Raw genomic sequence first — 14,303 nt, forward strand, 5'->3', positions numbered from 1 at the left:
ACTCCGATGCCTAGTATTCAGGAAGCAAGACTAAGATCTAGCAAATTGTGAAGGAGTAGCCTTTGAGGTAGAAGTATATCCTAATGTGTGTGGTGTCCTGGAAGTCAAGTAAATGTATCTAGAGAAAAGGAAGGATCAATTGCATCAAATGCTGAGATGCTTGGTAAGATGAGGGCTGAGAAGTGATGATTTGATCTTGCAATATGGAGGGCATTAGTTACCTTGACAAAAGCAGTTTCAGTGGAGTGGAGTGGTTAGATATAAACTTCATTAGTGTGGTTTCAAGAAAGAGCGAGAAGTGAAGAAAGGGGAGGTAAAAAGTGTCGTTTCGTTTCAGGAATTTTTGTTCCAAAGTGGACCTGATAAGTAGAGTTATAATTGAAGTGAGAGGAGGTCATGTAAAGGAAGGTTATGCATGTTTAGGATTTTGTGTTGTTTTTGTTTTCCTGATTCTTTTTTTTTTTTTAGAATTTTGTGTTGTTTTTGTTTTCCTGATTATTTTTAAAATTTCTTATTGATGTATAAATTTGCACATAACTCCAGATAAGTAGACTTATAATTGAAGGGAGAGGCGGTAATGTAAAAGAAGGTATGCGTTTTTAGAATTTTGTGTTGTTCGATAGACTGGATTAAGAAAATGTGGCACATATACACCATGGAATACTATGCAGCCATAAAAAAGGATGAGTTCATGTCCTTTGTAGGGACATGGATGAAACTGGAAAACATCATTCTCAGTAAACTATCGCAAGGACAAAAAACCAAACACCGCATGTTCTCACTCATAGGTGGGAATTGAACAATGAGAACTCATGGACACAGGAAGGGGAACATCACACTCCGGGGACTGTTGTGGGGTGGGGGGAGGGGGGAGGGACAGCATTAGGAGATATACCTAATGCTAAACGACGAGTTGATGGGTGCAGCAAACCAACGTGGCACATGGATACATATGTAACAAACCTGCACATTGTGCACATGTACCCTAAAACCTAAAGTATAATAATAAAAAATAAATAAATAAAATAAATAAAAAAAGAATTTTGTGTTGTTGTTTTTGTTTTCCTGATTATTTTTAAAGTTTCTTATTGATATGTAATATTTGTACATATGTATGGCTACATGTGATATTTCAATACATGCATAGAGTGTGTAATGACCAAATAGATGACAGATATCATAGCATGTATAGTATAGCATTTTGTATGCTTATGGGAACACTCAGTTGAGAGGGAAAGAAAACTTGATGTGTGGGGTAGGGTGAGACTTTCTAGAACAATGTCTTATCATAGTCTACAGAAAATGGGATGCAGTGCACAGGTGAAGGAGTTAAATTCAGGTAGGAGCTTATTCATTGGAAGAGGAGGGAAAGCAGGGCTAGGCACAGGAACAGATAGGTTGGTAGATTTGGTGTCAGATATTGACATTTCCCATTTTTTTTCACTGAAACAAGAAATTAGGTCAGCTGAAAATGAAGGAAGGCTCGGGGGTTGGAGGTTTGAAGGAGGAAAAAGAGTAGGGGAGCAAATTGTCTAAATAAATGATTTTGGGGCAGACTTGAATACTTATTTCAAATAATATACTGCTTAGTTATGGGTTTTTCTTCATTTACATTCGATTGCTTGGGTGAAGGTGTAGATAAATGAAAGGTTGGAAGTAACTAGAGTTAAAATTTTCCCAGGCAAATATGGTAGAGGGAAAGAGCACATAGGAATGATTACACTGACTATGGAATCTGAGCTGGATAGGGAAAGATGTGATGATTTGAGGAAGATAATGCACAGTAAAAATGTGATAGGAATGGATTAGAGGTCTCAGTGGATGGAATCATTGCTGGAGAGCTGGTACATACAAGAGGGGTGCTTGTATGAGTGCACTGGAAAGGTAGGAGGTGGTGGTCATAAAGTAGGATAATGTGAATTGTATTTTTTAGAGGTACAACAGCTACAACTGTATATGGCTGAGGTGGGGCAGAGCATAAGCTCACTGGAGGTAAGGAGATAGAGGAACTGAATAGTATTAACACAGATAAAAAAGGAACTGAACAGTATTAACACAGATAAAAAAGTTTACTCTCTCCCTCTTCCCCTCCTTTTTCCCTTCACCACCTCCTCTCCTCTCCCGCCAGGCTGAGATTGTGGGCAAAAAATTATTAAGCCTTCTGCCTGATGAAGAGAAAGATGAAGTCTACCAAAAGACTGTTCTCAAATTTCCTTTACTAAACTCAGGTATGTATATTTTTAAAAGTAGTAAATTCTTAGGTTTTAAGGGACAAGTAACAATCGCTCAATGGATTAATTTCTAAAAAGATATTAGAGCATATACGGCTGTTGATCATATATTAATTTACTTTTATATAATATCACAAACTATATTTCTAGGGTTAAAAAATCTCTCCTCCATTAAATCTTATTCTTCACCACAGATCCTGAGTATTGTAGCATTTGTACAATTGCCTTAGTGCTATATAAATAATGGACCATTGTGTATAGTGTTCTAGCTGGTGCCCTACTCTACCGATACAACATAGATAGCTATGTAAGTGCTAATGTTCGTGGAAAGAAGATAATACTTTTGTAAAATCTAATCTAAGTAAGACATTGATCATATGAAATAATCCAGTAGAATATGGTAAAGTACAAATGTAGACTTGTTTTGTATTTGTCCTCTTTTTATTAGAAACACATATTGAATTTTGCTGTCATTTAAAAAGAGGAAATGTTGAACATGGTGATAGTTCTGCTTACGAAACCGTGAAATTTATTGTGAATGTAAGAGATATTTGTAATGGTAAGCAATTCTGTTTATCTTATCTATATGACATTTATGAGTTATGTAGCCTCTCATTACTAACATAAATGCTCTTCTGCTTGGTACTTGCAAACTGTCTGATATCCCTATGGCCACAGTTTCTGACTACTCACATTAATTAGACTTTTAAAAATTAACAGTGAAATTTACAAGGTAGGGGACACTGAGTTGTTAAGGATGGCTCTTTCTTTTTGTAAAACAAGGAAATGATTGCAAAAATATAACAAAAGAAGTTTAATGCATATCCAAGCTTAAAATAAAGGGGACTCTATGGGTCTATGTGTACCAGAAATTAAAGTTTAAAGCAGTATGACAGTGCTAAGAAGAAGCTGATTTTGTGGTGGCCTTGGTGGATTTTAAGTCATGCATAGGCTCCATTGGCTGGGGTCAGGAATTCTAACACCCAGTCAGGCACCAATATATAAAACCTAGAGATCAATAAAGTGATCAATAAAGTTCTGCCCATTGGCCCAGAGGAATAGTGAGTAGGTTTAGCAGCTCTCTGGGAACTTGAATGGACAAAATGTGCCATTTACAGGAAACCAAAACCCAAATTTTTGTTGCGTGTGGATATAGGGTCCATTTTACAAATTTTGAGGTTTCAGAAACTGCAAGCTGAGAAATTAACATAAATTAATTAATATTAACTGGTTTGGAACCATTAAAATATCTGAGACTTGAATCAGAGGTAAATAGCCCAAATAGCTAACAAATATATGAAAAGGTACTCCAACTCACTAATAAGCAAAGAATGAAACATTTAAAAACCAGTGACATTAGCACTCTACACCCATCAGAATGGGAAAAATTAGAAGTGTGAATAATACCAAATATTGATGAACATGTGAGAAATGAATAAATAAATAAATGAAATTAACTCATGCAACAGCTGGCTGATATATTTGTCACGATTCTTGGAAATTAAAAGTCATACCTTTTGAAAAAATCTTACTTGACTCTGTGTCCACAGATTACACACACACACATACACACACTCCCACACACTGTACCCATATGGTCTATATAAAAGAGAGGAGCCACATCTCTTTGGGAGACTAAAATGTCCATCCACAGGGCAATAACGGAAGACTGAAAACCAACCTTAACTCTCAACATTTGATTCTCAGTAATGAATTCTTTATGTTTTGTTGGGGAGAGTGGCTGAAAAGGAAAGAAGACAGGAAAAACCCCATGGCTCAGAATTTTGAAAATTGTCAGTGGGTTAGCAAACAGCACATGGATGTGTCAAGTATTTGTCTTCTTGTTTAACTGGTTCACTTTTCTGTTGTCACATGTGTGTCCATCTTCCTTAGAGTCTCCTGTGGTCTTTAGTGGCTTCTTTTCCAACCATCTCCGTGCCGGCTTGTCTGCTGCATGTATCCCTCAGGAGGATCGGTTTTATCTTGTGGGAAATGTTTGCATTCTCAGGACTCAGCTCCTGCAGGTGGGTATACTGTGTTTGTGCTTCCCTCATTGTGGCAATGTGGGCTTCCGTTGAAGGGTCACCTCCCCTTTGGTGTCTCAGCCACTGGACAACATTGCGAAATTACTCAGTGTGTGCAGAGGGTTGTGCTGGGATATGTGAATAGGGAAAATCAGCTCCTATGTTTCAGAAGGTGAACATCTCAGTGAAAATTTAGACACACTCGAAAGAGATGCGCAATCATTTACAAGTAGTCTTGACATAATATAAAATATTATAAAATGTAGGTGCTGGGGACTGGAACACATTAAGAGAAATGAGCATTTTGGCAGGTAGATAAAGGAAGGCTTCTGATACCAACTGAGTTTTGAGGCAGCTCCACCACAACCCCATTGGGTAGCTGATTGTAAAGGCTTCTGCTCTCTTTGTGTTCTCTAATATAGCATTCACAAATTCTAGCTCTAAAAAGAATTCACTTTGGGATTCATCTGATAGATTCAGCATCCATTAATTTATCCATTCAGTAACATATTTAGTAAGCACCTACTGTGTTGCAGGTACTATGCTAGGTGCCAGAGAGACATTAGGGGAGACAGACAATAGCTAAATAATATTGGAAGGTGCCACGAAGGATGACAGAATAATGTGCTAATGACTAGTGCGGGTGGGGAGTTCAGACAGAGTGGTCAGGGAAGATCCTTTTCGGATAATTTGTCTTTTGAGCAGAGACCCCTAGGGATGCTAAGAAAGGAAGGCAACTCAGGTAGATGGTTCAACATCTGTAAAAGACCTAAAGTAGTAACTAGCTTGGAGAGTTCCAAGTGACAAAGTAAGTTATGTGACCAGAATAAGGTGAAAGGGGGAAGGAGCAGCAGAAAATAAGATCCAGTAGATAGGCAGGGAACAGATTATGTAGAACTTTGAGATCCATGGTAATCAGTTTGTGTGTGTGTTTTTTTTTTGTTTTTTTTTTTTTTTTTTTTTTTTTTTTTTTTTTTGAGACGGAGTCTTTCTCTGTCGCCCAGGCTGGAGTGCAGTGGCGCAATCTCGGCTCACTGCAAGCTCCGCCTCCCGGGTTCACGCCATTCTCCTGATCAGTTTGGGTTTTATTTCAAGTGCGTTGGAAAGCAGGAAGATGACATGATCTGATTTTCTTTTTTAAAGGTCAGGGTGAATATTGGGTGAGAAATGGAGTATAGAGAAACAAGAATGGAAGCAAGAATACCTAAGTGGAAGATGATAGGGCCTTGGACTATGATTGTAGTAATGGAGATAAAAGTGTTCTGACTTGGGATGTATTTTGGAGATAGTGCCCTTGCTGATGAGTTAGAAGTGTCTAGGAGAAGGGAGAGAAGCATCTCAGGGAGGATTCTTAGCTTTTTGGCTTGTGGAACTCAGCAAATGGAGGTGCCATTAACTGATTTTAGCAAGACTGGGACAATGTGGATCAGGCAGTGTGGGAAGCTAAAATCAAGAGCACTGTTTGGGCCATGTTAATATTGTGTTGACATTACAACATACAACATATCCAACTCATTACCTTATAAGGGAAGCCTCTGATCCAGATTTCCTGTGTTCAAATCCTTTCCCTACCAGCTATGTGACCTTGGCCAAGTCACATCCTTTAGCCTCAGTTTCTTTTTCTATAAATGGGAGTAGTATACCTTCTATTAGGGTTGTAAGGAGTGAATAAGACAGCTTCTCCTATATGGTAAGCACTCAGTAAATGTGAGATGTTACAGTTGTTGTGATCAGTGTTATTACTGTCATTATTACTGCCATGATCCAGAGAAGGCAACATATTTGCTTTACTTTTCATCTGTGGTTTAAAACGTGGCCTTTTCAGACCACATTTTAGAAACTGTGGAGGGGGCCTTTACATTCAATTTGAGAACAAGTAATATATGTCATCATTTCTTCAAATTTAAGATGGTAGGAAAAGTAGTATAGAAGAAGGACAGTTTAAGGAGGTTGCCTAATTCAGTTGTCCCACTCATTATTCCGTCTTTGTAGCCTTCTGGGATTTGAACTGTCACATCTGCCATGAGAATATAGACATCCCATTTTGGAGGTCAGCCCCAGTACCTACTTGCTTCTCTGAGAAAGAGAAAAAAATCTGATTTGGCCCAATACCTTGGTTGCCCTTACAGCACAGGGAACTCTATTTGTGTTCTAGTCCAGTTTCTCTCTAGGTTTATAGGATGTTTGTTCCATATTAGTGGACATTTTGGAGAAAAAATCTTGTGCAAACAGGCGGCTTTTTGGAGGAAGATTTTTTTCACAGCGTGACTGTGTAGTGCAGTGGGAAGGGTGATGCACTCACAGTTCAAACTTTGAAATTCTGCTCCTGGATCTACTAGCTCTATTTCTTGGGTCAAATCATTATATCTCTGTAATCCTCAGTTTTCAAATCTGTGAAACTCCAGTGCATTTCTCACATTGATATGCCGATTATTCGTAACATTGGATATATGCGCTATGCACTTTTACTATTTAGCTACATATTAAATATCTAAATGTTTGAATTTTTCTGCAGCAACTTTACACTTCAAAGGCAGTCAGTGATGAAGCTGTACTTACAGAAGATTCAGATGAGGAACCTTTTGTGAGAGAGCTCAGGTGAGACGTAGTATTGATAAAGGTAATGAAGATCTAGAATACAATTTTACTAAGCAAAACTAAAACAAGAGAAATAACACCTACAGATATTTTTTTCCCCATCAAAATGAAAAGAAAAAGAAAAAAGAAAGAAATGGGCCAGGGATGGTGGCTCATGCCTGTAGTCCCAGAACTTTGGGAGGCTGAGGCAGGAGGATCCCTTGAGCCCAAGAGTTTGAGACCAGCTTGAGCAACATAGTGAGACCCTATTTCTACAAAAAATACAAAAAAAAATTAGCCAAGCATGGTGGCATGTGCTTGTAGTCCTAGCTATTTGGGAGACTGATGTGGGAGGATCAGTTGAGCCCGGGATATCAGGTCTGCAGTGAGCAGTGATCGTGCCACTGCACTCCAGCCTGGGCAACAGAGTGAGACCCTGTCTCTAAATAAATAAATAAAACCAGAATAGCAGTCTACTAGTCTGAACTTCCTTTCCCAGCTCATATAATTCACATGTTTTTCCAACAGAATGTAAATACAGGTGATTGGCTTTTTATTTTTTATTTTTTAAAAAAGCATTAAAGCAATAAATAGAGAAAACTTAACTGACCCAGGCATGTAATGACTTTCAAATTAAGGTAATGCATTTTAATATACTACTTCATTACTTTATTTCTTGAAAAGAAAGGTAATGTTTAGACACTTTTATTTTTTTTTTTATTATACTTTAGGTTTTAGGGTACATGTGCACAATGTGCAGGTCTGTTACATATGTATCCATGTGCCATGTTGATTTGCTGCACCCATTAACTCGTCATTTAGCGTTAGGTATATCTCCTAATGCTGTCCCTCCCCACTCCCCCCACCCCACAACAGTCCCTGGAGTGTGATGTTCCCTTTCCTGTGTCCATGAGTTCTCATTGTTCAATTCCCACCTATGAGTGAGAACGTGCGGTGTTTGGTTTTTTGTCCTTGCGATAGTTTACTGAGAATGATGTTTTCCAGTTTCATCCATGTCCCTACAAAGGACATGAACTCATCATTTTTTATGGCTGCATAGTATTCCATGGTGTATATGTGCCACATTTTCTTAATCCAGTCTATCGTTGTTGGACATTTGGGTTGGTTCCAAGTCTTTGCTATTCTGAATAATGCCACAATAAACATACGTGTGCATGTGTCTTTATAGCAGCATGATTTATAGTCCTTTGGGTATATACCCAGTAATGGGATGGCTGGGTCAAATGGTATTTCTAGTTCTAGATCCCTGAGGAATCGCCACACTGACTTCCACAACGGTTGAACTAGTTTACAGTCCCACCAACAGTGTAAAAGTGTTCCTATTTCTCCACATCCTCTCCAGCACCTGTTGTTTCCTGATTTTTTAATGATGGCCATTCTAACTGGTGTGAGATGGTATCTCACTGTGGTTCAGGCCAGTGATGATGAGCATTTCTTCATGTGTTTTTTGGCTGCATAAATGTCTTCTTTTGAGAAGTGGTTTAGACACTTTTAAATGGTAGAAGAGCAAGTATGCATTGTGGTTACTGCTAATTATACAGGCATCTGTCTTTTGTGAATCTAATGTGTTCTTTAAAATTTGTTTACTAACACATTTTCAGAGAAAAGAAGCCAATACTCCACTATTTTACGTAAGAAAAGTAAAAATATATTCCTAACTCCCAGAAAAATGCTGATTAATTTGCCAGATACCACTAAAACCCCTTTATAAACTTATTTAACAACCCACAAAGGATGTCTATAAAATATAAATTATTTATAATACTATATAGTTATTCAGCATTCGATAAACTCATTGTTAGGCACCTTTGTATGTAATAAGCCACAATAGGATACACTATACAGTGTCTAGTATTGGGAGTGGATTACATTTTCCTTCTACATTGCAATGTACATGTACTGGTAAATAAATAATGAAGTAATATATTAAATATGTGCACTGTATGCCAGTAATATTTAGCAAAATAAAATAAGCAAACGAGAACTTTGCAAGAGGTTTCTTGGAATCAAACGCATGCTTGTATGAGGTCTGATGGTGAGAAGAGTGAGCTGGAAGCTGTGGTCACTGTTACTATTCAGGGGCAGGAGGAGGTAAGGAAGCCAGAGCTGGTGAAGGAATGAGTTAGACAGGAAATATTTGAGGCTCATCTGGATTTAAGAGAAGGCAGGGAGAATCTTCCATTCCCATCAGAAGAGTACAGAGGTGATTGGTTGTCCACCATTATCTGATGCTACACACAGAGCAATGGGATGAGAAACAGAACTCATCGTGGCTAGCTATTTACATCCCCTTTGCTTCGTTAAAAATTCTTGCTAACATAAAGCTGCATTTGTATTAATAATTGTGTAATTATGTGTTGAATGTGACAGTGTGACATGTCTGCTCATGCCATGGTCACATTTATTTGTACCAGCATGCTGTTTTTATGGAATCTAATTTTTATTTTTATTTATTTATTTTTTATTTTTATTTATTATTTATTTATTTATTATACTTTAAGTTTTAGGGTACATGTGCACAACGTGCAGGTTTGTTACATATGTATACATGTGCCATGTTGGTGTGCTGCACCCATTAACTCGTCATTTAGCATTAGGTATATCTCCTAATGCTGTCCCTCCCCCTTTCCCCCACCCTACGACAGTCCCCAGAGTGTGATGTTCCCCTTCCTGTGTCCATGTGTTCTCATTGTTCAATTCCCACCTATGAGTGAGAACATGCGGTGTTTGGTTTTTTGTCCTTGCGATAGTTTCCTGAGAATGATGGTTTCCAGTTTCATCCATGTCCCTACAAAGGACATGAACTCATCCTTTTTTATGGCTGCATAGTATTCCTGGTGTATATGTGCCACATTTTCTTAATCCAGTCTATTGTTGTTGGACATTTGGGTTGGTTCCAAGTCTTTGCTATTGTGAATACTGCTGCAATAAACATACGTGTGCATGTGTCTTTATAGCAGCATGCTTTATAATCCTTTGGGTATATACCCAGTAATGGGATGGCTGGGTCAAATGGTATTTCTAGTTCTAGATCCTTGAGGAATCGCCACACTGACTTCCACAATGGTTGAACTAGTTTACAGTCCCACCAACTGTGTAAAAGTGTTCCTATTTCTCCACATCCTCTCCAGCACCTGTTGTTTCCTGACTTTTTAATGATGGCCATTCTAACTGGTGTGAGATGGTATCTCATTGTGGTTTTGATTTGCATTTCTCTGATGGCCAGTGATGATGAGCATTTTTTCATGTGTCTTTTGGCTGCATAAATGTCTTCTTTTGAGAAGTGTCTGTTCATATCCTTCACCCACTTGTTGATGGGGTTGTTTGTTTTTTTCTTGTAAATTTGTTTGAGTTCATTGTAGATTCTAGATATTAGCCCTTTGTCAGATAAGTAGATTGCAAAAATTTTCTCCCATTCTGTAGGTTGCCTGTTCACTCTGATGGTAGTTTCTTTTGCTGTGCAGAAGCTCTTTAGTTTAATTAGATCCCATTTGTCAATTTTGGCTTTTGTTGCCATTGCTTTTGGTGTTTTAGACATGAAGTCCTTGCCCATGCCTATGTCCTGAATGGTATTGCCTAGGTTTTCTTCTAGGGTTTTTGTGGTTTTCGGTCTAACATTTAAGTCTTTAATCCATCTTGAATTAATTTTTGTATATGGTGTAAGGAAGGGATCCAGTTTCAGCTTTCTACATATGGCCAGCCAGTTTTCCCAGCACCATTTATTAAATAGGGAATCCTTTCCCCATTTCTTGTTTTTGTCAGGTTTGCCAAAGATCAGATGGTTGTAGATATGTGGCATTATTTCTGAGGGCTCTGTTCTGTTCCATTGATCTATATGTCTGTTTTGGTACCAGTACCATGCTGTTTTGGTTACTGTAGCCTCGTAGTATAGTTTGAAGTCAGGTAACGTGATGCCTCCGGCTTTGTTCTGTTGGCTTAGGATTGACTTGGCAATGCAGGCCCTTTTTTGGTTCCATATGAACTTTAGTTTTTTCCAATTCTGTGAAGAAAGTCATTGGTAGCTTGATGGGGATGGCATTGAATCTATAAATTACCTTGGGCAGTATGGCCATTTTCACGATATTGATTCTTCCTACCCATGAGCATGGAATGTTCTTCCATTTGTTTGTATCCTCTTTTATTTCATTGATCAGTGGTTTGTAGTTCTCCTTGAAGAGGTCCTTCACATCCCTTGTAAGTTGGATTCCTAGGTATTTTATTCTCTTTGAAGCAATTGTGAATGGGAGTTCACCCATGATGTGGCTCTCTGTCTGTTATTGGTGTATAAGAATGCTTGTGATTTTTGCACATTGATTTTGTATCCTGAGACTTTGCTGAAGTTGCTTATGAGCTTATGAAGATTTTGGGCTGAGACAATGGGGTTTTCTAGATATACAATCATGTCATCTGCAAACAGGGACAATTTGACTTCCTCTTTTCCTGACTGAATACTCTTTATTTCCTTCTCCTGACTGATTGCCCTGGCCGGAACTTCCAACACTATGTTGAACAGGAGTGGTGAGAGAGGGCATCCCTGTCTTGTGCCAGTTTTCAAAGGTAATGCTTCCATTTTTTGCCCATTCAGTATGATATTGGCTGTGGGTTTGTCATAGATAGCTCTTATTATTTTGAGATATGTCCCATCAATACCTAGTTTATTGAGGGTTTTTAGCATGAAGGGTTGTTGAATTTTATCAAAGGCCTTTTCTGCATCTACTGAGATAATCATGTGGTTTTTGTCATTGGTTCTGTTTATATGCTGGATTACATTTATTGATTTGTGTATGTTGAACCAGCCTTGCATCCCAGGGATGAAGCCCACTTGATCATGGTGGATAAGCTTTTTGATGTGCTGCTGGATTCAGTTTGCCAGTATTTTATTGAGGATTTTTGCATCAATGTTCATCAAGGATATTGGTCTGAAATTCTCTTTTTTGGTTGTGTCTCTGCCTGACTTTGGTATCAGGATGATGCTGGCCTCATAAAATGAGTTAGGGAGGGTTCCCTCTTTTTCTATCGATTGGAATAGTTTCAGAAGGAATGGTACCAGCTCCTCCTTGTAACTCTGGTAGAATTCGGCTGTGAATCCATCTGGTCCTGAACTTTTTTTGGTTGGTAAGCTATTGATTATTGCCACAATTTCAGAGCCTGTTATTGTTCTATTCAGAGATTCAATTTCTTCGTGGTTTAGTCTTGGGAGGGTATATGTGTCCAGGAATTTATCCATTTCTTCTAGATTTTCTAGTTTATTTGCATAGCGGTGCTTGTAGTATTCTCTGATGGTAGTTTGTATTTCTGTGGGATTGGTGGTGATATCCCCTTTATCATTTTTTATTGTGTCTATTTGATTCTTCTTTCTTTTCTTCTTTATTAGTCTTGCTAGCGGTCTATCAATTTTGTTGATCTTTTCAAAAAACCAGCTCCTGTATTCATTAATTTTTGAAGGGATTTTGTGTCTCTATTTCCTTCAGCTCTGCTCTGATTTTAGTTATTTCTGGCCTTCTGCTAGCTTTTGAATGTGTTTGCTCTTGCTTTTCTAGTTCTTTTAATTGTGATGTTAGGGTGTCAATTTCAGATCTTTCCTGCTTTCTCTTGTGGGCATTTAGTGCTATAAATTTCCCTCTACACACTGCTTTGAATGTGTCCCAGAGATTCTGGTATGTTGTGTCTTTGTTCTCGTTGGTTTCAAAGAACATCTTTATTTCTGCCTTCATTTCGTTATGTACCCAGTAGTCACTCAGGAGCAGGTTGTTCAGTTTCCATGTAATTGAGCGGTTTTGAGTGAGTTTCTTAATCCTGAGTTCAAGTTTGATTGCACTGTGGTTTGAGAGACAGTTTGTTATAATTTCCGTTCTTTTACATTTGCTGAGGAGTGCTTTACTTCCAACTGTGTGGTCAGTTTTGGAATAGGTGTGGTGTGGTGCTGAAAAAAATGTATATTCTGTTGATTTGGGGTGGAGAGTTCTGTAGATGTCTATTAGGTCTGCTTGGTGCAGAGCTGAGTTCAATTCCTGGGTATCGTTGTTAACTGTCTGTCTCGTTGATCTGTCTAATGTTGACAGTGTGGTGTTAAAGTCTCCCATTATTATTGTGTAGGAGTCTAAGTCTCTTTGTAGGTCACTAAGGACTTGCTTTATGAATCTGGGTGCTCCTGTATTGGGTGCATATATATTTAGGATAGTTAGCTCTTCTTGTTGCATTGATCCCTTTACCATTATGTAATGGCCTTCTTTGTCTCTTTTGATCTTTGTTGGTTTAAAGTCTGTTTTATCAGAGACTAGGATTGCAACCCCTCCCTTTTTTGTTTTCCATTTGCTTGGTAGATCTTCCTCCATCCCTTTATTTTGAGCCTATGTGTGTCTCTGCACATGAGATGAGTTTCCTGAATACAGCACACTGATGGGTCTTGACTCTTTATCCAATTTGCCAGTTTGTGTCTTTTAATTGGAGCATTTAGCCCATTTACATTTAAAGTTAATATTGTTATGTGTGAATTTGGTCCTGTCATTATGATGTTAGCTGGTTATTTTGCTCGTTAGTTGATGCAGTTTCTTCCTAGCCTTGATGGTCTTTACATTTTGGCATGTTTTTGCAGTGGCTGGTATTGGTTGTTCCTTTCCATGTTTAGTGCTTCCTTCAGGAGCTCTTTTAGGGCAGGCCTGGTGGTGACAAAATCTCTCAGCATTTGCTTGTCTGTAAAGTATTTTATTTCTCCTTCACTTATGAAGCTTAGTTTGGCGGGATAGGAAATTCTGGGTTGAAAATTCTTTTCTTTAAGAATGTTGAATATTCGCCCCCACTCTCTTCGGGCTTGTAGAGTTTCTGCTCAGAAGATCCGCTGTTAGTCTGATGGGCTTCCCTTTGTGGGTAACCCGACTTTTCTCTCTGGCTGTGCTTTACATTTTTTCCTTCATTTAAACTTTGGTGAATCTGACAATTATGTGTCTTGGAGTTGCCCTTCTCGAGGATTATCTTTGTGGCATTCTCTGTGTTTCCTGAATCTGAATGTTGGCCTGCCTTGCTAGATTGGGGAAGTTCTCCTGGATAATATCCTGCAGAGTGTTTTCCAACTTGGTTCCATTCTCCCCGTCACTTTCAGGTACACCAGTCGGACGTAGATTTGGTCTTTTCACATAGTCCCATATTTCTTGGAGGCTTTGTTCATTTCTTTTTATTCTTTTTTCTCTAAACTTCCCTTCTTGCTTCATTTCATTCATTTTGTCTTCCATCACTGATACCCTTTCTTCCAGTTGATCACATTGGCTCCTGAGGCTTCTGCATTCTTCACATAGTTCTCAAGCCTTGGCTTTCAGCTCCATCAGCTCCTTTAAGGACTTCTCTGCATTGGTTATTCTAGTTATCCATTCGTCTAATTTTTTTTCAAAGTTTTTAACTTCTTTGCCATTGGTTTGAATTTCCTCCTGTAGCTCGGAGTAGTTTGATCATCTGA

At 38.4% G+C, this 14,303-nt stretch overlaps 1 protein-coding gene across 3 annotated transcripts in view; it reads left to right on the forward strand.

The window, feature by feature from the left end:
• Nucleotides 1-14,303, forward strand: part of PASD1 (PAS domain containing repressor 1) — a 108,281-nt gene that overhangs the window by 56,804 nt on the left and 37,174 nt on the right. For all 3 annotated transcript variants that reach the window (XM_055267560.1, XM_055267558.2, XM_055267559.2), the window contains 4 exons: nt 2,129-2,228; nt 2,680-2,790; nt 4,125-4,255; nt 6,771-6,853. In XM_055267560.1, the coding sequence (XP_055123535.1) occupies nt 2,129-2,228; nt 2,680-2,790; nt 4,125-4,255; nt 6,771-6,853 (425 nt within the window). The remainder of the gene's footprint in view (nt 1-2,128; nt 2,229-2,679; nt 2,791-4,124; nt 4,256-6,770; nt 6,854-14,303) is intronic.

This window comes from Symphalangus syndactylus, chromosome X (assembly GCF_028878055.3).
Source record: "Symphalangus syndactylus isolate Jambi chromosome X, NHGRI_mSymSyn1-v2.1_pri, whole genome shotgun sequence".
NCBI classification, from domain to species: Eukaryota; Metazoa; Chordata; class Mammalia; order Primates; family Hylobatidae; genus Symphalangus; species Symphalangus syndactylus.